Source organism: Prionailurus viverrinus, chromosome B1 (assembly GCF_022837055.1).
Source record: "Prionailurus viverrinus isolate Anna chromosome B1, UM_Priviv_1.0, whole genome shotgun sequence".
Taxonomy (NCBI): domain Eukaryota; kingdom Metazoa; phylum Chordata; class Mammalia; order Carnivora; family Felidae; genus Prionailurus; species Prionailurus viverrinus.
In genome coordinates this window covers 14,989,269-15,014,186 of record NC_062564.1, presented here as the reverse complement: position 1 = coordinate 15,014,186, position 24,918 = coordinate 14,989,269, and the positions used below count along the sequence as shown (strand labels likewise).

Here is a 24,918-nt window from a genome sequence, read left to right as displayed (position 1 = left end):
AGGGGACGAGCTGGTGGCTAGAGATGGAACTTGCAGTCCTACCGCCAGCCTCCAGGGAGGGGAGAGGGGCTGCAGGTTGAATCAGTGGCCAATGGCCAATGATTTAATCACGTTTCCTTAACGAAGCCTCCATTGAAAACCCAAAGGATGGGGTCCAGAGAACTTCCACGCGGGTGAGCACGTGGATATTTGGGGAAGAGGGGTGTGCTCAGGGAGGGTCATGGGAGGTCTGAGCCCCTTCCCTGCACTTGGTCCCATCAGCTCTTCTGAGTTGTATCCTTGGATAATAAACCGGCACTCTAATAAATAAAGTGTTTCCCTGAGTTCTATGAGCAAGTTAACTGAATCCAAGGAGGACTCATGGAAACCAATTTATAGCCAGTCAGTCAGAAGCACAGGTGACAATTTGGGCTTTTGGTCGGCTTGGAAGGGGGGCAATCTTACAGGAGTGAGCAAACTCACAGCTACTTTGTGGGCGAACACATTGTTTCTGAGCCACCATAATTCATATTGTTCTAAAACGAAGGGGTAAACAGGTTTTACTCCGGCTTTATTTTCTTACAAACATCCATTTAAGTATAGTCCTCAGGGAACATCTGCCAAATCCCAAAGAATTCAGGTAAAACCTGTGGGATCTGATGCTATCTCCAGGAAGATGATATCAGAAATCAGCTGAACTGTAGGACAGTCCGCTTGTGTTGGAGAACTGCTTGGTGATGTGGAAAACCCACACGCACACCTGAACTGGTACCAGAATCTCAGCAAGCTACTCTCTTCACTGTCTGAGTGTGTGTGTGTGTGTGTGTGTGTGTGTGTCTGTGTGTTCACTGTCTGTCTCGCCCACTTGACTAAGAGCTCCGTAAAAGAACAACATTTGAATGCTACGTTCCTACTAGATTTCCGATGCCTAGAATAATGCAGAGAATACATCACACACCCAGTAAGTGTTTGTTGAATGAATGAATGAATGAATGAATGAATAAATGGCCATTGATAACACTGTAATCCTAGGAATTTCTCAGGGTATTTAAAGGATTGCGACTTCCTTCTTGTATCTTGCTAAATAATTTCAAACAAAATAACAAGAGACCGAATATACTTAACCGTGCAATTTCTAAGACTCCCTTTATTAATTTCATCAACAACAGAGCACCCAAACACAGCAGTTACCACAGGAAAGTAATTATATATGAAGTGAGGTTTAGGACATACATTTAAGATCTGTATTAAAGGAATCATAGGTATCAATACAACACATCATTCAAGTTTACCATGATTTTCTATGGTTCTTTGATATAAAGACCTGCTTAATGAGCCAGCTAATCACTCTTAATTAAAATACTAGAAAATTCTTCCAACAACTGGACCACATTTACAGTCAAAGAAGAAAACAAGGGAACGTAAATACTGCCAAAATCTTGTGGGTCACCATAATCTACAGAAACTACCACACTGTGTATAAACTATGAATTGTTACTTGCCTATAATTTATGGGATGGATTTTTCTATTGTCAGAATTAGTTCTGTACGCATTCAATAAAGACAACTCATGGCTCCTTTGCAGACTAGCAAATTCTTTCTGGACCACAATTCTGTCCTGTTGTTCCAAAAAGAAGGGGTAAAGTAGGTTTTACTTCAGCTTTTACCTTCTTACAAACATCCACTTAAGTACAATCCTCAGGGGACATTTGTCAAATCCAAAATAATTCGGATAAGACCAAGCACGGTGCCTTGGACAGAGGAAGCATTCCGTAAGTTCCTGGTAAATAAAATGCAACTCTGAGAAGACATGAAAATGTTCCCATTGTAAGCAAACCTCTTTGCTTTTAAGAGCATTCGACATTAAAGCTCGATGCCTCAGCGAACATTTGGACGCCGCTTTCATTTAAGGTACCGGTCAGCTGAGAAGCATGAGGACAGAGGAGACCGCCTGCCCAGGGTCATGGGGAGAAGGTGGGGAGCCCGGCAGAGGCGGGATAGCAGGTGTGGGGCAGCACCCCCCTTCCCCGGGGAGCGGGGCACACCTGGGCACAGCTGGAGCAGGCTAGCAAGAAAAACAGGAGCCAGGTCCTGCCTGACCAGAGGCTTCGGTCCAATTCTTGATGCTGATGGGGAACCTCTTCGTGTGTTTATACGGAGGAATCACGTGACATGTTGGTGTCAGAAAATCAGTTCTGTGCCACCGTGGGAAACAAACCGGCAACTGGTTTGTTTGACAAGGGGCATCCGGCACGACAGGTAGAAATCATGCCCGTGCTGACTTTCTCCGTCCCTCAGTATCTACAGCTAGTTATTTCTACCTCAGTGATATCTGTACCCCAAGCGTGCGTTTTTACTGTTGAACCCCCCCCCCACCTCTATTTTCCCTTCCAACTTCTGGCCAGTTCCTTTAGCTGGAATTATTTCAAAAAAAAAATGCTCGCTCACATAATTCATCCTTTCAAGAAATATATTTGAGAGCCTGTTATATATTCAATACCTTTAGGCACTCGCCTTGCAAAGTGGTTCCTATCTTGGTTCTATTTGTGTGCCAAAAAAAAAAAAAAAGTACTGTAATAAAGCTCTTTTCTTTATAAATGCCTTTTTTTTTTCAGTCATTAATCTAGGTTCTCCGGACTCCTCAGTCTCTGCATATGAGGGAGGGCAACAGAGCCTAGGAAGACACGACTTTCATGACAATTTACACCCATCTCTTCCCAGATGATAACTGCAGCTTTCCAAAAGATACCTAACTAGAAGAGCAAGCATACCATTTCCTTCCATCTTAAAGTCCCCATCTTCACACGACTGTAAGAAAAGGACAGCCATAGGGGCGCCTGGGTGGCTCAGTCGGTTAAGCGTCCGACTTCGGCTCAGGTCATGATCTCACAGTTCGTGAGTTCAAGCTCCGTGCTGGGCTCTGTGCTGACAGCTCAGAGCCTGGAGCCTGCTTCGGATTCTGTGTCTCCCTCTCTCTCTGTCCCTCCCCCCGCCTCAAAAATAAATACACGTTAAAAAAAAAACCAAACAAACAACAGACAGCCATAGTTCTTCCAGGTGAACTACATGATAATAAACTACAACACTGAAAATACCCCGAAGCCCATCTTCTATCTTAACCTTCTTTAAATAACCCATTTTTTTCAAGCACCAGCATTATGTTTAAATTACCCTGTTTTCCTGTTTATTTTTAAACACAACTTTTCCTTGTAAATGCCAATTGAGTCTGTACTCTGGATTGAAGAGTTACCTTCGACTCTAATCAAGTTCATGAGTCAAAGCAGCCTACTTCCAGGCGCGGTTCTGCAACTGTACTAATTTCTAATCAGCAAATTCCCAACATACAAAGGCATTCAGGAGGTATTTTGCTAAGCGCCCAGTCTCTCACAACAGAACACAATTACCACTCTGCGCTGTTTCCTCATCTGAGAAGGGAAATGATGTCAAAGATTCCTTCAGGCTCTCAATGATTCTGTGATTCTATGTCAATGCAGCAGGATTCTGGCATAAAAGCATAATATAGTACTCATGTGTAGCTCTGTTTCCATCTTGCCGGGGAAACTATTTTAATAATCAGTCCAATCTGGAAAAAAAGTGGGCTTTAATTTTAAAAAGAATAGCAAAATATATTGGCTATTAATCTTTTCCCTTGTAATAAAGGCTTCATCATTTACTCTTTCTCATTCAAAGTCTTGCTCAGCTTTGCTCCTCGGGATGAAAGCGTGCCTGTTTTTGTTCTCTGTGTTGCCAAAATTAACACTAAAGTTAAAATTATAGATGCCAATAAAATTACCACATGCGGTAGATACCGTGACTCATAAAAATGGTCCAACATGCCTATAAAATGTACAGTGGGCACAGCGGCAGGACGACTCTATTCCTTCCAATGAGCTATTCACGGAACTCCTGACAAGCCAAGTTTTACCTGAAAACACCCGTGAGCCTGGGGAAGTCATAAGCTCTCTGAGGTTAAGTGAACAACGTCTCTGATGCAGGGCATCAGATGGACCTTGTGTTTTACAATGAGTTCAATTTATGGACCCCAATTTTATGTATAAATATTGTTTGGTTCTTGGAACAGACGGTCTACTATGATATATTTTTTTAAAAAGTTGCTCTAGAGGAACACGTATTCCCTTCCCATACCCTCTCGAGCAGACAGCGACCCCTGCAGGAGGGCAGAGCATTACAGCTGCGTTATTTTAAACAGCTTTCCCTTGGAACCAAATTACTATACTTGACTTTCAAATGTTTGCATTTGAAATCTAAAAGGAAAATGGCATTGAAAAAGCCCGCTTTAGAGGCGCCTGGGTGGCGCAGTCGGTTAAGCGTCCGACTTCAGCCAGGTCATGATCTCGCGGTCTGTGAGTTCAAGCCCCGCGTCAGGCTCTGGGCTGATGGCTCAGAGCCTGGAGCCTGTTTCCGATTCTGTGTCTCCCTCTCTCTCTGCCCCTCTCCCGTTCATGCTCTGTCTCTCTCTGTCCCAAAAATAAATGAACGTTGAAAAAAAAAATTAAAAAAAAAAAAGAAAAAGCCCGCTTTACCAGTTTACTATATGTTTGGTTTAAATGCCACTGTTTTCAGAAATTTAAGGCTGGGCCTTCCCTGCAATAGTCGATGGCAGTAAAGATGACATTTTTTTCTTTAAAAAAAAAAGAAGGAATTTTAGAATATTTAGAAATTCTACACTAGCTTTTCTAAAGTCACCCGGTGCTTTATGTCAACACATGATGAGTGTCTTAAAGAAGGTCCAATTCCTAAGCTACCATTTGAATAAACGAACTGTCTTAATCCCAAAGAGAAATGTAAATAAGGGGTTCCCGTTAATAATAGTAAAGTTAATGGTGTCCATTCCCCGTGACTTTCGTAAGAAACTTCTGATGAGAGCGAACGAGCAATCATGGTGGCATATGGTGCACACACGTGCACACATGCACACATAAATGGGTTAATGTCCACCGCGTGTCCTGAATCTTTCTGCTTAGCAGTCTGTCTAATGCACAGACATGCAGCTAGGTGTGATGACAAATCAATCGGTTCGGAAACCCATTATCTTCCTCCGTCTACGAGCTTTCATTAGTTATATTAGCTACCACTCTTGTTAGCTGAGATTTGGCTACTGATAAAAAATTGCCACAGGATAAGCAGAGATGGGCAAGCCAGGAAGGGTGGAGGATGAGGTAGAGAAGGGCAACCCGTGGGCGGTGATGGGTGAAAACCCCCTGCTGGGGGGCCCTTGTCACCGTCAGCAGGAATGCTTCAGACAGCTCTCTAATCAGAGTCAGATAACACCGCTGGACCATTTTGCTCTTGTGCTAGATGCGTAGCTGAAAAGTTAGGATGGCAATGTGAGCCATCGGGCCAATTAAATGCTTCAGTAATTCAAACCTTTGCTCGGGCTCCACATTAGCACGTGTGTATGGACTAAAACCTGGCGGAGTGCTATTCACAAGCAGGCACGCAAATGCTCGTTGAATACCTAGGGACGGCACATACATGGACAAGGCAAGGTGAGACCCTGCTAACTGCCAGACGTTTCCATCACCAGCTGCCTCCTTCTCTTTAGACCCTCGTCCGGGGCTAAGTTACAGCCATTTACCCCCAGGGATAAAATCATGACGGAATACCAGTCCTCGTTGAACAACTAATTTCTCAGGTGTTACACACCGGTAGGGCACCTGGCCAACAGAAGTCCTTTGTAAGACAGCGTCCTCCTTCTCTTCAATTTAAGTGCGTCGTGTGAGACCAGACCCACGTGCCTAAGTTAATCTATCCCGCACCAGAACCCAGCCTCACACCGGAGACGGATCAGATGCTCCAACTTGCACCGGCGATATTTCTCAAGGACAGTTTAATACAGGAGTCTAACACCTCCAGGGTCATTCTCTCCCACCATTTACAAGGTAGAATCGCCACAGCTGTTCCTCAGTCTCTATACTCCCGGATTCACTAGCTTATGGCTGGTATTGCAACCATACTGTGACTGATTTCTCTAAAATGCAATTATACCAGAACAAGAAGGCCTAATTAAATGACCGTTCCCAAATTACAGCGCAATTATACCGAATGACTGCTACCAACTCCCCAACAACTGAATACTCTAACCACCCCTTCCAACAGTCATGGAGGCTGTTATGAAAGAACCACGTAAGAGTCTGCTGGAATGAGGTACGGAGGCCAGAAGAGAGCCACAGAGAAAACGCCCAACTCACTGTACCAAGAAGGAACTTTACTCTCCCAAGTCTGGCATCGCAAGACGGATAGAGGCCATGGACTCTGCAGCCAAAACTGTAGGTTCAGAGCCCAGTTCTGCTCTTCACTGGCTGCGGGATTTGGGGCAAATTATTTAATTTGGGGGGTTGCGGTTTCTTCTCGGGCGAAGTACACAAAGTGATGTTCACCTTACAGAGTTGAGGGGATTAAAGAAGATAAGGGATATTGGGTGCTTATGCTGCCCCTGAGACCTAAAAACTATTTGACAAATGCAGGAGTATTATAATTACCTTCCCTGAGCCCACTTAAATTTATTCCATTTATTCTTTGACGGTGTTTGAATATCTACTGATAGCAATTCAATAGAACAATCACTCTGTCCTAAAAAGGAACTTTTTTGTTTGTAAACAAAACTGAGACATCTGCAAAAAGAATGAGAGAGTAACAGTCTTTGTTACACTAGTATGAATTCGTTTAATCGGACCACTCACCTCTTAAATGTGAGCATAAGCACTGAGTGAATGGAATAGTTTGACTGGGAAGCAGAAAAGCTAAGATATATACGTATATAATTTTATATATGTATATATACGTATTATATGTGTATATATGTATTATATATGTATGTGCATATGCATATTATATGTGCATACATAGAATATATATGTATAAAATATACACATATACACAAGAATTATACACATATATTATACACATTAATATATACACATATACTATACACATATCATATATACTTCATATGTATATATACCTATATATGCATACAATATATGTGTGTGCGTGTGTGTGTTGTGTGTAAACATACAACATTTGACATGTATTACTGGGCTGGGGGAGGATGGTGTGAAAGCAAAGGGGAAGAGAGAAGGGCACCAGAAGATGAGAAATTGTATGGATAGAGAGTTACAAGGACACCAAACAAAGCCGGCCTCTTTGGAAATTTTGGCTGGGCCACTCTCTTACCTGAGAAAGGAAACTCCGCCTTTGAGGAGATACCCTTAGGACCAAAAACCAGTGACACTAGGAGCTACATAATCTCTGACAGAACCCGAGGCACAAAGAGCCATGATGGTTACCCCTTCTAAGGAAAACATCCTGTGCGATTCAAGAGAGTCACTTACGCACAAAATCTCGGAGTTTTGCACACTCCTTGCCTCCGGATGGCTTGTCCGGTAATATGCCTCCTAACCAAGTAAATCATAAACAATGTCCCCATTGAAGGGTCGCATCTTCACATCTGTTCTTAACAGTAACAACCCTCTACGAGCAGCGTACGACTCTGTCTGGAACCATGTCTCAAGGTAAGAACAATCATCATGGCTAGAATTTGAACTCCTGACGTCCATCCTGCAGTAATCTACCTTGTGAAGACTCTTAAAATGAACAAAACAGACCATTCTCGCCCTCTGTGACAAATGAATGCTTTTTAAACTGCCTCTCTTCTGAATCCACTATTTAAGGAGGATTCCCGTGTACAGGGAACTACTAGGAGATGGGAACTGTAGACACAGACATAAATCTCGATCCTTGCCTTCAATGAGCTTATGATTTGGGTGGGGAAACATGAAATAAATGCATGAAAATACAAGCAGCTAGAACATACTTAAATCACTGTTTACAACATCCTTAGAAGAGATACAAGAAAATACATGAATGGCTAGCAAATTAACTCAATAATAGGAATTTACTCATATATAATTACATTCATCTATCCATAGACAGAAGTAGGAATTCTATAATAGCATTAAGAAATGACCTTCTGTTGGAGAAATTAGGGAAGGCTTTATGCAAGAGGGAGACTTTGAATAGGGTCTTTAAGGATGAATCGAAATGATGGGTGTGGGGACCTTATATAATTACTGTATATTCTCAATATACTACGGTGTCACCAAGCATCTTTTAATACTGACTCAACATGCTCGACTTTGCTTTGAAGATGCACAGCACTGTGCACCAAGAAGAGACATCTTTAACCGTGTAGAAAGGAAGCATGCTTTCTGCCCCTCCGTGGAAGAGTGAGCGAGGGCAACGGATATGAAAGCAAAGAGAAGAAGAGGGGTTCAAGGAGCCTACCCAATGCAGAGTTTGCATTTTAAAGTGTTCTCATTATGAGTACAAATGACATCAGGGATTTGGTGCTCTCGAAACATCTTTAATAAGAAAGAGTGCTAAACCTACGAATGCGACGAGATAGTTAAAGCCACGCTTTCGGATTTGCCGAGTTTCACTTTGGAAACGTAGCATGTAATGGACTTCTGAGGACCACATTTTGCCATCTCACTATTTAAAGAAAAAAAAAAAAGCTTCTGTGTGAAAAGCCCATGGATGTTGTAAGAAAACAGCTATGTAATCATTTGAATCCTAAAGCAGACGAGGAAGAAACACGCTTGCTTCCTTAGTGGTTAATAGCAACCTCAATCTGATGTTGGTGTTGGAAACAGTCCCTGAGCGTATAAATCAGGCTCTCTTGGATTTCAGTGCACTACATGTAGGTTAACAGGCCAAATAACACGCCAAATTTCGGGGACTATATTAATTGAGAAGAAGACATTTCAAACAGTATTTGTAGAATGCCCCCACTGGAAGAGTAGAAGAGATACTGCAGCGGATGGGAATCTGAAGCGGTTTAATTATCTCCTGTTCGCAAATCCTACAGCTGTCTGACTTTTCAGCTCTGATGTGACTTAGGATGAATCATGCTGCTGAGGTGGCATCAGCCTACCACGGGGCATGTCTGCTGCCTAAGACTGAGGCAAGACCACCTTTCAGGGGACAGCGTACTCTTCTCAAAGCGGGTGTCGACATCTTACCATATGGCTTCGCACACAACACGTCTTGAAAGAAAAGCAGGGAAAACGTACCTGACCCTTTCTGGACTGGCTCCATGCCCCAGGTAGCTTTGACGCTAAAGCCTGGTGCATGCTAGGGGACTGCATCCAGGCACAAGGAGGAGCCAGTGACAGAAACGGACGTCCTAGAATCTGGAATAAGAAGAAAGAGTAAACCTTCGAGTAATAATATCCTAAATATGAGCATTTCAGATTGGCTACTGAGGGCACGTGGAACATAACAGGAATCTGGTACTTTACCTTCGGAGGTCTACTTTTAAAAACTGAGTTTTCCAGAACTCTCAGCTCTTCTTACAATTCGGGGCTCGACATACTGGTTCAAGTTCGGTTCAAAAGCTGGCAAGAAGCACCTTTAAAAAGGCTCTGTGAATGTACTTTGCTGGTAACGATTTTGGAAGAAAAAACAAACAAACAGATCCTTTTTACCAGTCTTTGCTCCTATTTGCATGGGACAGCTGGGGTCTGTCCCGTGCCTATCTCATACATCACAGCCACTCGCACTGAGCCAGTATCGCACTGCAGTGCCTCGGGAATCTGCAGTATCACTCCTCTTCTGCCTTGTTCTCTGCAAAGTGAAGTCATAGGGACGGATCAGCCAACCTGACTTCTCACTACCCTGCCCAGAATCCTTTGTGAACCGAAATGAGTCATCGCTCCAAGAAAAGCTACAGCCTCCTCTGGTTGTCTGCGCTGGCTCCTTTGTCTGTGCAGCGCGGAGACTCTGGGCTGGGAACGCACCCCGGGCCTGGGGCTGCCAGGGGGTGCATCCTCCTTCCAAGGGATCCGGGTCCCCTCCCACGCGTTTAGCGCCAACTCAGATCTTTGCATCATTAAAACAGCAAAAAAGGGCACGTACCTCCGGATGCTTGAAGAACGAACACACACACACACACACACACACACACACACACACACACACACACACATTGAAATTGATCTAGCGTCATATACTCACCAGTCTGTAATTATAAACCTGACACATTCCCTCTCCCTCTCCCTCTCCTCTCCCTCTCCCTCTCTCTCTCTCTCTCTCTCTCTCTCTCTCTTAAGGCTGGCTTTTCATTGTGATGCAGGACGGATCTCCCTCCTGTGTGTAACAGGCGGCTCGACTGTAACACTGGATCAAAGTTTAGCTGCAGTGAGCTATTTGTCATAAATTCCAGGCGCCGCACAAGCCCTCGCACGCCTGGGTCTCCTCGTTGCCGGCACAGCCCACAGGCTGTGGCACCCGCGGCCACAGCTCCCGCAGCCCCCGCCGCCGCCCCGGAGAGGCGGTGTTGGGAATGAGGTCACTGTGTCAGGAACTCATTCCAGCGTGAGCTTCTCCTGGGCTCGCCACACAGCTGAAACTGCACAGAGCGCTAGGATTCACAGGGTGGTTGGTGGTGGTGGTGGTTTTTACATCGTGGCTTCCTCTGCTTTTTCTTTTCTTTTCTTTTCTTTTTTTTTTTTTTTTAAATTTTCTGTGTCTCAGACCAGTAAGGCCAAAAAAAAAAAAAATCAATTACATAGTTGTGTGAAAACGTCTTTTTCGCTGCACTGTGTGTGAGCCCTGCACCAACTAACTCATGCATATGCACGTGTACGTGGTTGTATTTATAGACACACATACACAGCACGGGGCCCTATTTCATCAGAGCCAGAGAGGAAACGCTTCATCTCTATTTAGAGTACACGAAACAACATATAAACATCTCGAGAGGGAAAGGGGGTGGGAGTTGGGGAGGGAGGAAAGGAAGATAGGGACATCAGCAGTCAGCGCTAAAACCGCAGAGAAATGGAGCCTGCGAGGAAAAGAATAATTAGGGAAGAAGTGAATTCTGTGCTCCTAGGAAGGATGCTGTCCAAACTGCCCCAAAAGAAAGGACACCAGGGGCGCCTGGGTGGTGCAGTCGGTTAAGCGTCCGACTTCAGCCAGGTCACGATCTCGCGGTCCGGGAGTTTACGATCTCGCGAGATCTCGAGTGATCTCGCGTGAGTTCGAGCCCCGCGTCGGGCTCTGGGCTGATGGCTCGGAGCCTGGAGCCTGTTTCCGATTCTGTGTCTCCCTCTCTCTCTGCCCCTTCCCCGTTCATGCTCTGTCGCTCTCTGTCCCAAAAATAAATAAACGTTGAAAAAAAAAATTTTTAGAAAGGACACCAAAGCAGGCACCTCTCACTCTCTGCACTCAAGAACCAGGTATCAGTAAATGATCCGATACAAGAAACCAAAGAGATTTGGGTAGCAGGAGATGCATGTACAGCATGTTCCCCACATCCTCACAAATACAGCAACTAGCCTTCCCTGAATACAAATTACAGGGCACAACCAGAGCTGGGAGAACAAACATGCCCTGAATCTCTCAGTGAGACTATGCCAGATTGCTGAGTTCGGACGGTCCCTCCCTACAATCCTACCAGAATCCTTTCTTCTTGTAACTTCTGTGATGTAGCCTGTCTCCCGCGACCTCCTCCCCCAGGAGCCGGGGTCTCATCCCAGCCTGTGCATACCCCCCTGGGGAAGGCCCTCCCTCCAGGAACTGAGTCCTATGACCCCACGGAGGGATTCCCATTCTGCCCTCGGAAAATAAAAAACTTATAACCGTCTTGTGCCTGACCAGTCACTCGGTATCTACAAATAAAAATCCCATCCCTACATTCCAAACGATCTCTTCTCTAGTCGCCTACAGTTTGGGACACTTCGTAACCACACACACTACATGCTCATTGATTGACTGACTGATACATGGTCTTGACATTATTAAATAAAGTTTCTTCAGATCCCTCAACCATCTGACACTTTCCAAATCCTCTGCCCTCGTGGTTTCCCTCCTTTGCTTCTGCTCTGGCGTATCAACTTCCCTCTTGAAATGTTGTACAAAGAACCAGGATGCCTGGGCGGCTCAGTGGGTTAAGCACCTGGCTCTCGGTTTCAGCTCCTGTCACGATCTCACGGTTTCGTGAACTCAAGCCCTGTGTTAGGCTCTGCACTGACAGCACAGAGGCTGCTTGGGATTCTCTCTCTCTCCCTCTCTCTCTGCCTCTCCCCCCGCCACCCCGGCTTGAATACTCTCCTGCTCTCTCTCTCAAAATAAATAGAGAAACTTAACAAAAAAACGTACAAAGAACCAAATACACCCTAGCTGTGTTCTCACCGTTACCTCCCTTGTTCTGGACTCTATAATATTCACGTGGCCTGAGACTATACAGTAGGCTTTTGGCTGAGTCAGATGGTCAACCCCCAGAGGACTTCTTCACATTAACTGCTATTAAATCAGGTCTCACTTATACACTTGAAAAAAACCCTCATCCATGATGCCCTATGCATTTTCATCAGAAATGGTTTAGTTTTGATTTTCCTTCCTGATGTATTACTTCCTCTCATTAAAAATTTTTTTTTAACATTTATTTATTTTCGAGAGAGAGAGAGAGAGAGAGAGAGAGAGTGCAAGTGGGGGAGGGGCAGAGAGAGGGAGACACAGAATCTGCAGCAGGCTCCAGGCTCTGAGCTGTCAGTGCAGGGCCCGATGTGGGGCTCAAACTCACGAGCCGTGAGATCAAGACCTGAGCTGAAGTCGGACGCTTAACCCACTGAGCCACCCAGGCACCCCTGCTTCCTCTCATTTAGTCTGCCACCTAGATTCTCATCCGTGACACAGACTGAGACTGTGGCCCAGCACCGGGGCCTCCTGCCAGGACGGCTCACCTTGACTTGACTCCCTCTGAGTGTGGTTGTGTCGTTAGTTATAAATCCACCAAATCCGCCTTCTCCAGCTCGTTCCTGTCAGGCACAGTCTGATCACTACAAGGTTAAAAAGTATGCCTCGTAAACCACTGCACTGTAAGAGTGCAGTGATGTAGCTACAGAATAAATGTATGAAAAATGAAGCTCTAAATAGAGCATCTTTAGCTCTGGCAACGTAAGAGCCCCTGAGGAAGCTCTGGGTCACTGGACCACCTCCTGATAGCTAAAAATTCAGATTTCCTCTATGATATAGAAAAGGTTAAATTAACGGATAAAGAAAAAAAATACCCAAAGAAAAAGGATGGAAAATTACAAATCAAAAGGTATTCGAAATTTCTAACATCTGAATATGTATGTTTCCACCTATACATGGGCCTCCAATGACCATATTAGAAACTCACCTAAGCTTTCCAAGGACCCAGCTTTCCACTTTACCCATTATCGTCCCCATTTTTTAAAGTTTATTTATTTATTTTAACAGAGAGAGAGAGCACAAGTGGGGTCGGGGCAGAGAGAAGGAGAGAGAATTCCAAGTAGGCCCCATGCAGTAAGCACAGAGCCCAATGTGGGGCTCGAACTCACGAACTGTGAGATCACGACCTGAGCAGAGATGGAGAGTGGACGCTTAACCGATTGAGCCACCCAGGCTTCCCATTATTATCCCCGTTTTAAAAAGAGATTCACTCTTTCTCAAGTTCCCACAGTTGCTAAGCGGCAGAAGCAGGATTTGAACCTGCAGAACAAGCCCCAGAGCCCGTGCGTTATGCCACCCGGCTCGCTTGGGTGGCTCAGTGGTTGAGCATCTGACTTTGGCTCAGGTCATGACCTCACAGTTTGTGAGTTCTAGCCCCGCATCCTCTCTGCTGTCAGCGTGGAGCCCGCTTCGGATTCTCTGCCTCCCTCCCCCGCCCCCTCTGCCTATCTGCCCGGCACTCTGATGGTTTAGGTACCAGTCTCTGATGGGGAGAGAAACTCAAGAGAGGCGTTATGAGCAGTCCTCGTCCTCCTCCCCGCCCTCCCCCCCCACCCCCGCCGCTGCCTCTTGCTCCTTTTAATAACAGCTTTGGTGTTACAGTAAAGATTTACAAACATCACACAGACTATCGCAGAGGTGATTTGATCAGTTGATGAGGTGTGGGCAGAGGTTGTGCCTGGCGCTTGACGGGTTCCTTGGCAAAAGAGGACATCGTAGCACCACCCAGTGACACAGTCATGCAGGATCTTACAGCCTTAGAGCTGCTGTACTTGATAAAGGACAGCAGTAAGTATCTTAAATCGGTTAAAAATATTTATTGGGTACCGAGCTGCAAAGTCTGTGGTAAGGATGGAGATTTGAGCATGTGTGAATAGTGTACGTAATGTAGGATATACACAGTGGTACACACACCTTTTTATGAACAGGGGACATGGTTTCTATTCATAAGAAGCCTATAAAACACTTGCAGAGACAAGACATCCACACAGAAGAAGTGCAAAGAATGCAAGACAGTGTCTGTCCAAGAGGAGGAACGGGTGACAGGCGCCTCTGAGAACTCTGGAGTAAAGTAGCTGGCCGAAGCAGTCAGGGATGGCTCAAAGGCCAAGGCAAGTTTGTCCTAAAATCCGGACGGGCGGGAGACAGAGAAAGGGCATACCACGTGTTAGAACATGAGCTCCTTGGAGAGAGGGGTTTTTGCATGCCCTATGTTTACAGATGTATTCCTGGAAAAGTGCCCAACCAATGGAAGGCACGAAATAAATAGGTGCTGAATGAATGAACGGATGAATGAATGGCCTGCAGAGAGGAAGTATGAGCCCAGGTGTGGAGGTGCTGATGGGGGGAGGTGGGAAGCATGAGGTGGGGCACGGGGTTCCTACTGCAACACAGACGAAGAGGAAGCAAAACGGGGGGCTCAAGGTCAGATTAAGAAGAGACTCTAAAGGATTAGAAAATGACCCACCTTATATTTGCAATGAATTCCCCTTGACATCTGTTACAGCAATTAGTAAGTCTCCTCCCAAGAAGCACTACCCTTGCATGAACTCATCCTCCAAAAGCAAGTATTTATACGCTTATGGCAGTCCCTTAGAGGGATGATATGTTGACAGTATGGCCAGATGCTGCTTCCCCTGGGGGGTTTCTCTGGCCCCCGACGCCACCCAGAAGTCTGTGATGCCAACACTCTCTCTGGTTTGCAAGAATGTACCAACAGGGGAGATAAAAATCCTCGTCTGCAGCAATATTATACCAAACCTACCCTAATTCAGTGTCATTCAAGTCAACAGACATTTATTAAATGCAACATGTAAGACACTGCTTGTTGCTGAGGTCAGAATGAACGTGAAGTCACAGCATCTATCCTCACAGTTTTGTGCCAACATCTGAGATGTTCAAGGCAAAGAGAGGAAGAGTATTGTGAGACCAAAGAAAGATGGCAATTTCTGATGTAAGAGACAGGTGGTAAGGAAGTGTGGTGGGAACAGAGTAGTGCTTCAGGAAGGAAGCAGTTGAGGTGGGCCCCGAAGTTGGGCAGACAAAGCGGGAAGAAGAAACATGGTGGGGATGTCTTTCCAGGCAGCAAAGCCAGGTGCTTACAGACCACGTGGGTTAGACAGTACAAGCTGTCTCAGAGAATGACTGGTGGCCGACCTTGCTTGGCTAGCATGGCAGGATACATGAAGGAGATGGCTAGAGATAAAACCAGAGCAGTCAAGCTGAGATAAGATTTTGAAGAGCAGGAAAGTGTAGGAGAAAGGCATTAAAGGTTCTCACAGGGGGTGATGCTATTTATGCTGAAGGTTTATGTTACTGTGGCAACAGGGTATAGGCTACGTCCAAAGAGAGAAGATAATGAATTACTGACACAAGGAAAGAGCCTATTGTGTGAGCCCCAACAAGATGCAAAGAGTGCCTGAACAAGGGACAGAGACAAGCGCAGAGATGTGAGATGCTTTTCTGTTTCACAAAGGGACTGTTCAAAATGTCCAGTATGAAATATTAGAGTACTATCCGCAATGCATTTCTAGAAGCATCATGTACACCTAATACGACTTGCCGAGAAACTGTCCAAAAGCCTGCACTCTGGTGATAGTCTGACATCTGGAGTAATGCCCGGGGTAGAATATTAGTTCAAACTGAGAAATAAAGGGAAGAGGAGAAATCCTCTAAAGAAAAATCCTTGGGCACCAATAACAGACGAGGCTTTCCTAGTTGCACAAGAGCTGATCAAAGCTACAAATTTAAAATTCAATGGTGGTTTCAGAAAGAGAAAGTTCCAAAGTTTTCAAGGGGCTTTACAGCCCAGGGTTGACCAAGGTAAGTTCATTATTGTTATGGTGGAAGAAACCATTGCAATTATGGTTGGATTCAATGCAGCATGGTATAGGCAAGGAAACTAAACATTTAAAGAACGAATACACTCGGTATCCCTACAAGCATTAGAGAGCACCAAAAAGACCACAGAGCCAAGAATAAGGTTATTCTATGTTACTTACTGAAATTCTCCAAAGTCTTTGGATTAGATCATTCCTCGTGGGATTAGGAAAACAGAAGAATGACATTTTAGAGCTGGGCAAGGCACTGAAACTCATCTGACTGAGGATAATCCTAGGTTCCAAATGGGAGAAATGACTTCCCCAAGGTTAAAGAGAGTTAATAACAAAGCCACAACTAGCCCCCACAGATGTCCTGATTCTCAGTGCAGACATCTCCTCACAACTCTGCAACACCCTGTAAAACTTATTAAAAGAATATTAAACTGTAAGACCTTTCTGGATGCATTTGCAGTACCATACTATAAATTAAGTAGGCAGATGTCCAATTTTCCATACTTCATTGTGGTATGCATTATTTTTCTGCCCTCAGTTCTTCTAATCAATGTCCAAAGAAGACAAGGAAGGAAAAGATAAAAGTGAGGTGAGAAAAACGGAGAGCTGGTGAGTTTATAGGTAAAAGACAGATTTTAAATTTGATGTTTTGATATTAAATGTCAAGAAAACTACGGGAAAACGTGGGGAAATGAGGTGATATATTTTATTACTAAGCACCTGGATTTGTGGACTATTCATTTCCAAACCACTGGGCAAAAATTCACCTGACTACACCTCAGACAGCGGCGCTCAGTATTTTCTTTTCTCTCTTTTTTCTTTTTCTTTCTTTCTTTCTTTTTTTTTTTTGTACTCTGTATCTTCATCTGCAGACGACAGGAATGGTGTGCCCAAAGAAGTCCGCAGTCTGCCAGGAAAAAGATTCTGTTTGGAAGTCTCCCTGAAATTCATGCGAGCCACATAATACACTCTGTAATATATCACTTTTTGCCTTAATAGTAAAAGCTTAAAAAAAATGTTTCCACTGAAGATCATTCAACATTGCTTTCCAAAATCCACAAGGGAACCAGCTCCAGGAAGCCCATCCACGTTTGTCCTGAGGTTGTGTAAACCTGCAGTGTAGGCCTCAGTCCCTGGAGGCAAACACGCCCCCAATTTGAGAAGCAACAACTACATCTGAAAATACACCAGAAAGTGGTACTTCCCAATTCGTTTTCAAAGTTATCATCAGTCCCTCTGCAGCTTCAAAGACATACCGTTAGAGAGCCCGAGAGCTCTTTTAGCTGGAGTTAGTTAGAAGGTCAAAGAGCTGAGAAACTGAATTACTTGATCACTGGCTTATTTCATTATGGCCAAGTTATTCTTTCTGTGGGTTGCATTCCTTCTAAGATGGAATCAGGAAAAAAAGAGAGAGAGAGAGAGAGACAGAAAATGTTGCAAAGGCTGCCATATTTTTTAAAAGGAGACATATCTATAGAACTAACCTCTGACCTCAAGGTGCTTCCAATTAACGAAAGAATGAAAAGTAAACACACATGAAAAGGAGGTATCACACTACGTCCCCAAGAAAACGATGAATAAGAGGGGGAAAAATTACTGCAAACTAAGTCCAGACGGAGTGTAAAGAAATACCGGCCAAACATTTCCATCACAGAGCTGAACTCAGCAGGCCTGGGTTGTGTTCCTACTTCTTACAGGTTCCAACAGAACCCTGTTGGAAGGGGGAAGCCGCTAATCTAACACACACTTCAGGGGAACGGTGGTCCCTTCAATGTGCTGCTTTCCCGACACGTGCATAAACCCTGGACTGACTCTAATGTCTACACCGTTCCAACTAACTAGGGTGCAAACAGGATTTGGACTGTATTTTCCGTACTCACGACAGGGGTTGCAAACAGTGTTTTCAGCACCTGAGACAGGCACTAGTTATTGACAGAAAGACAACAATGTTATTTGGGCTTGGGCTTCCTGTATGTATTCATTATCACACACTTGAACTTATCTACTAGCTTCTTTGGCTGACGTGAGTCCAAACCTCAGTGTCATCCTCTGTATGTCATCTCGCGGAAGTCACAGTCTACCTTTTTATTAACAAATAAAGAATTTACGGAACTAGGGGGACAAAATCAGAAAATCCTGGAGTCAAGAAATACAAACCAGTCATATTGTCTTTTATCCCTCTCTAATGGATGGATAAAAAGAATTAGGATTTCTTTGCTGTCTGGGATCACAGTGATTATACAACCATCTATATTTGCTCTGTCCAATACAGTAGCTACTAGCGATGTGTGGGGTTTTTTTTAAGTTAATTTGAATGAAATAAATTGAAATTTTAGTTCTATTTCAAGTGCTCATTAGCTAACAGGGGGGCTGGTGTTCACCACATTGCGCACAGCATAAATAGAATACTTCCATCATCTCAGAACGTTCTACTGGACAGTAGGGATCTCATCTAGTTTATCAATGAGCAATCACAAGAACATCAGGTACCATTCACTTTTACCATGAAAACTGGTAACTTTTTAGACGCAATTTTTTCTAATTAACATACCAAAATCAAGGAGTTTCTTAATATGTTCAAGATCTATGGGTTTTAACACATATGTAGATTTGGGTAATCATCACGATGAGTCAGACACAGAGCAATTCCATCACCCCCTCAAAAAAACTCTTTCATCCTGATCCTTGTATACTCCTAACGCCTGGAAACAACTGATATGTCCATGTTGTTGCATGAAGGAGGAATGGGATGGCGGGTCACATGGTAAGAGTGTGTTTACCTTTATAAGAAACTGCTAGACTACTTCCTAGATTGGTTATGCAGTTTTGCAATCCAATGAACAACGTAGCCTGGGAGCTTTTCCATAGATTTCTTGAGATGTTTCTACATGGTCAAGCATGTTGTCTGCAAATAAGAATGGTTTTATTACAACTTGTAAGCCTTTTAGTTTCTTTTTCCTTAGGAATTTTTTTTAGGAATTCTAGCATGATGCTGAATAGGAACAGTGAGAATGGACATCCTAGTCTTAGCCCCAGTGTTAAGGGGAAAGTGTTCAGTCCTTCTCTATTAAATAAGATGCCAGCAGCACAGTTTTGTAGATGTTCTGTGTCAGGTTAAGGAAGTTGCCCTCTATTCCCAGATGAAGAGCTTTTATCACGAATGTATGTTGAATTTTGACAATTGCTTTTCTGAATCAATTGACATTATGATGTGATTCTTTTCTTCGTTGGTTTGTTAATATGGTGGATTACAGTGACTGATTTTCAAATGCTGAATTAGCACTGCATTCCAGGTCTAATCCCCACTTGGAAATGGTTTATTATTCTTCCTATATATTACTACATTCAATTTGCTAATATTTGGGGGAGGATTTCTGCATCTATGTTTATGAGGTACATTGGCCTGTAATTTTATGGTAATGTGTCTGGTTTTGGCAGTAGGATAATGCTGGTTTCATAAAGTGAGTTGGGAAGTCCTGCCCCCTCTTCTATTTTCATGTGAAATTAGTGGCATTTCTTCCATAAGTGTTTGGTAGAAAACTATCTGGACCTGGAGATTTGGGTTTTGGGCAGTGAAATTTTAACTAGAGTTTAAAAATGTGTTTAAAGGATACAGAACGGTTCAGGTAATCTACTTCTTGAGTGAGTCCTGATAGGATGTTTTTTCTAGAATTTGGTCCGTTTCCTCTAAATTGTTGAATTTATGTACACAGACTTGTTTGTGGTATTCACCTACTTTTTAATGTCTGTGAGATCTGTAGTGATATAGCTTCTTTCACTCCTAGTATTGACAATTTGCATCTTATTTCCTGATCAATTTGGCTAGAGATTTATCAATTTCATTTCTTTTTCTTTTCTTTTTGAAACACCAGTTTCTGACTTCATTGGCTCTATTAATTTTGTTTTGAAATTCCTTGACATCTACACTTTATTATTTTTCTTTCCTTCTGCTTGCTTTGGATTTATTTGGCTCTCCTCTTTCTAGCTCCTTCAGGTGAAAGCTTAGATTGTTCATTACAGATCATTTCTTCTTTTCTAACCTAAGCACTTAATCTATATATTTCCCTCTAAGCCCCGCTTTGTCTGCTTCATATGAATTGTGGTATGTTGTATTTTCATTTTTGCTCACCTCAAAATACTTTCTACTTTTCCTGAGACTTCCTCTTTGATCCATGGATTACTTAGAAGCAGTTCTTTAATTTCCTAGCATTTGGGGATTTATCAGTTACCTGTCTGTTGTTGATTTCTAGCTAAATTCCATTACGGTAAAATAACACACTTTGAACTATTTCAACTCTTTTAACTGCTTTTAGATATGTTTTATGTTTCAGGATATCATCTATCTTTGTGAATGATCTCTGAGGATTTCAAAGGAACGTCTATTCTGCTATTTTGAGGAGGAATGCTTTATAAATGTCATTTGGATCTAGTTGGTTAATGGTATTGTTCAGTTTTTCTACATTCTTACTGGTTTTCCACTTACTTATTCTATCAATTACCACAAGAGCCATGCTGAAGTCCCCAACCAACTATAATCACCCATTTCTCTTTTCGGTTCTATTTTGTCTCATGTACTTTGAAGCTCTGTTGTTAGGTACATACACTGTTAATATACTCTTTTTAGGAGACAATTTTTTTTTTTGTGAGAATATTTACCACGAGATCTATCTTCTTAACACAGATGTTTAAGTGTACGATGCGGTTTTGTTATCCAGAGGCACAATGTTGTCCATCAGATCTCTAGAACTTATTCATCTTGCAAAACTAAAATTTCATACATTTCATTGATTAGCAACTCCCCATTTTCTCCTGTCCCCCGAGTCCCTGGCAGACATCATTCTATTTTTTTGCCCCTATGAATTTGCCTGTTTTAGATATAGTAAGTAGAATCCTGCAGTATTCATCCTTCTATGACTAGCTTATTTGACTTAGCATAGTGTCCCCAAGGCTCATCCACGTTGTTGCTTATTGTAGGACAGCTTGCTTTTTTAAGGCTGAATAATATTCTATTATATGTATATACCACATTTTATCCATTCGTCTGTTGATGGACATTTGGGTTGTTTCACCTCTTGCCTATAGTGAATAGTGTGGCAAGGAACATGAGAGTGCTCATATTTCTTCAAGATCCTGCTTTCAGTTCTTTTGAATAAATAAGAAGTGGGGTTTCTGGATCATATGGTAGTTCTATTTTTAATTTTTTGAGGAAATTTTACATTGTTTTCAATAGTGGCTGCACCATTTTTCATCCCCACCTACAGAGTACAAGATTTCCAATTTCTCTACATCCTCACCAGCACTTGTTTCTTTCTTCTCTTTTTTTCTTTCTTCTTTCTTTCTTTCTTTCTTTCTTTCTTTCTTTCTTTCTTTCTTTCTTTCTTTCTTTCCCTCTCTCTCTCTCTGATGATTAATCACATTGAGCATCTTTTCATATACCTGTTGGCCACTCAGATATCTTCTTTGGAGAAATGTCTATTCAAGTCCTTAGCCCATTTTCAATTCAGGTTATTAGTTGTTTGTTTTTGCTACTGAGTTATACGAGTTCCTTATGTATTTTAGAAATTAACCTGTTCTTGAATATATGGCTTATAAATATTTTCTCCCATTCCAGAAGTTGCCCTTTTACTTGACTGTTTTTTCTTGCTGTGCAGAAGTATTTTAGTTTGATGTAGTCCAACCTACCTAATTTTGCTTTTGTTGCCTGTGCTTCTGGTGTCATATCCAATGACAATCACTGAAGTCATTGAAATCATTTAGTGACAATCATTAAAATAACTGCCAAGACTAATGTCATGAAGTTTCCCCTGTTTTCTTCCAAAAGTGTTACAGTTTTGGGTCTTACATTTAAATCTTTATTGCATTTTGAGTTGATTTTTGTGTATGGTAGAAGAGGTACATACACTTTTTATGTCATCTTGGTGAGCTTACTCAATTCTTTTTGTGTAACGATCCTTGTTATCCCCAAGCAATTTTCCTTGCTCTGAAGTCTGTTTTTTCTGACATTGATATGGCAAGTCCAGTTTTCTTTCGATTAGTGGTTACGTAGTAAGTCTTTTAACCTCTTACATTCAACCTACTCATCTCATTATATTTAAATTGTACTATTTGTAGACAACCTATCCCTTGGTCATTTTTTTAAAGTCCATTCTGACAATATCTGTTATTTATTTGGTATGTTAAAACATTTATTTTTTTTTAATTTTTTTAATGTTTATTTATTTTTGAGACAGAGAGAGACAGAGCCTGAATGGGGGGAGGGTCAGAGAGAGAGGGAGACACAGAATCCGAAGCAGGCTCCAGGCTCTGAGCTGTCGGCACAGAGCCTGATGCGGGGCTCAAACTCACGGACCATGAGATCGTGACCTGAGCTGAAGTCGGATGCTTAACCGACTGAGCCACCCAGGCGCCCCTGTTAAACCATTTATGTTGAATGTAGTTTGTTTAAATGTTGCAATTTAGATATACCACTTTTTATGCTTCTACCCACATTTTGTTCCTGTTTTTCTTTCTTATTTTCTTTGGATTATTTGAATATTTTTTACTATTCTATTTTAATTTATCTATTGAGTTTTTATTAATTTCTACGTATAGTGTTTTTGGTTGTTACTCTAAACATTTCAGTACATACACCTAGCTCTTCACAGTCTGTTTTAGAATTAATATTTTACTACATCAAGTGAGAAATCTTACCATGATATTGGTTCCTTGACCTTCCTCTTTTATGTTATAGTTGTTATATATATTACAGCTATACATACTGAGAAGTTCATTAGTGTTACATTTGTTTTGTCATTACACATAGTTCACAGAACTCGAGAGAAAAATAGTTAATTATATTTAACCAGATATTTATCATCATTGTTTTTCTTTCATTCCTGATGTTCCAAAATTTCCTCTGGCATTTTCTGTCCATCAGCATTTCTTTTAGAGCAGGTCTCTGGCAGCGAATTTTTTTGTTTTTTTTTATCTGAAAATGTCATTATTCCGTCTTCATATCTGAAGGATATGTTCACTGGGTATTTTAAAAATAAGTATCATTCTGGCCTTGGTGGCTTCTAATGAAGAATCTGCAGTCATTCAACTTGTTCTTTTATAATATGTTATGTATCATTTTTTCTTTAGTTGCTTTCAAGATTTTTTTCCTCTTTAATCTTCAGCAGCTTATGATGTATCCAGGAATGGATTTTTTTGAGTTTATCCTATTTAGTAGGATTTGCTGGTCTTCTTGAATATGAAAGTTTATGTCTTACCAAATTTAGGAAGTTTTCAACCATTATTTCTTCAAATATTTTTTTTCAAATCACACCAGACCTCTGATGACAAAAATGTCAGACATTTTTAGTACTGCCCTATATAACCTGAGACTTTATTTTTTCTTTCAATCTTTTATTCCCTGTTGTTGAGACTTCCATTGATCTATCTTTAAATCCACTGACTTTTCAATTATCTCCTTTCTGGATTGAGCTCATCCATAAATTTTTAACTTTGGTTATTATATATTTCAATTCTAAAATATTTGGTTATACATTATATCCTCTTTTTACACTCTATTCTTTTTTTTTAAGAGAGAGAGAGAGAGAGAGAGAGAGAGAGAGCGCACACACACACACACACGTGAGTAGGGAAGGGCCAGAGAAAGAGGGAGAGAGAGAATCTTAAGCAGGCCTATGCAGGGCTTAATCCCATGACTGTGATATCATGACCTGAGCTGAAATCAAGAGTTGGATGCTCAGCCAACAGAGCCACCCCCTTTCTATTCTTTTCAAGAGTGTTTATCCATACTTTTTGAGCCATTCATTATAATAGATGATTTAAAGTCTTTGTCTACTAATTGCAACATGTGACACTTCAGCACTGGCAACTGCCGACTGTCCCTTACCATACAAATTGAGATTATCCTAGTTCTTCATATACACTGAGTAATTTTGAGTAATGTTGGTTATTATGTTATGAGACTCTGAGTCTTTAAATCCTTAGGAAAAAGCTGATTTTCCTTTTAAGGGAGGTGATCAACATGGTAAGTTCAGGCTGTAATTTCCAAAGCACCTCTGTTAGCTGTGATTTGAACGTCGTGTTCTCAAAGTTTTTGCAATGCTATCGGCATCTGTCCACTGTATGTTCCATTCAGTGGAATCATCCAGTCCATATGTCAGATATCAAAGTGTTCAGAATGCTGCTTAGGGTCCGGATCCACACTTGCACAGCTTGGAAGTGAACCCACGAGTTCATACAGGATTTTATGTGCTATCTCTCTTGAGCTCCCTCCTCTAGGTGATCTGTTCAACACTTCCAAGTTCCCTGGGATCATTCTTCCAGAAGGCTGGGGCTTTAGTTTCCCTGCTCAAGCATCTACTTCTAGCTACTGTCTCAAACAGTCTGGTGCCGAATTACAGGAGTACAACTGGAGGGAGAAAAAGTAATGGGAATTTACCTCCATACTCGTGGGACCATGCTTCCCCTCATTGGAGAGGATTTCTCTATCTTTACAGTTTGAGATGACTGCCCAAACCCGATGGCTGCTCTCTCCCTGAAGGATGACGAGAAGTTGGACAGGAGAGAAAGAAGTAAGAAGAAACAAAACAGTGACTTCCCTCACTCATCTGAATGTAGGAGTCCACTTTTCTCCTCATCAGGCCAGAAAGCGAGGACTTCCTTTGAAGATCGTCCTGTCCACACCAGTGTGCTCTACTGGGTTTTGGGCCACCTTCGGGTCTATGCCATGTGATACCAAGGAAGACAAAAAAAAAAAAAGGAAACTCAACCAATCTGGTGGTACCTCAAATTCTGGTCTCCTTCCCCAATCTGCCTGATCCCGTTTCTTGTTAAA

The 24,918-nt window shown here is 42.4% G+C and overlaps 1 protein-coding gene across 3 annotated transcripts in view; it reads right to left on the bottom strand.

The window, feature by feature from the left end:
- Positions 1 to 24,918, bottom strand: part of STOX2 (storkhead box 2) — a 115,664-nt gene that overhangs the window by 26,077 nt on the left and 64,669 nt on the right. The window contains exons 1-2 of one of the 3 annotated variants that reach the window (XM_047856631.1): positions 9,303 to 9,355; positions 9,075 to 9,194 (exon numbers count right to left, since the gene is read on the bottom strand). The exons of the other annotated variants lie outside the window; for them this stretch is intronic. Of the exons in view, the coding sequence (XP_047712587.1) occupies positions 9,075 to 9,099 (25 nt within the window). The 5' untranslated portion in view covers positions 9,100 to 9,194; positions 9,303 to 9,355. Of the gene's footprint in view, positions 1 to 9,074; positions 9,195 to 9,302; positions 9,356 to 24,918 lie in introns of those variants that run through there. 3 annotated transcript variants of the gene reach the window in all.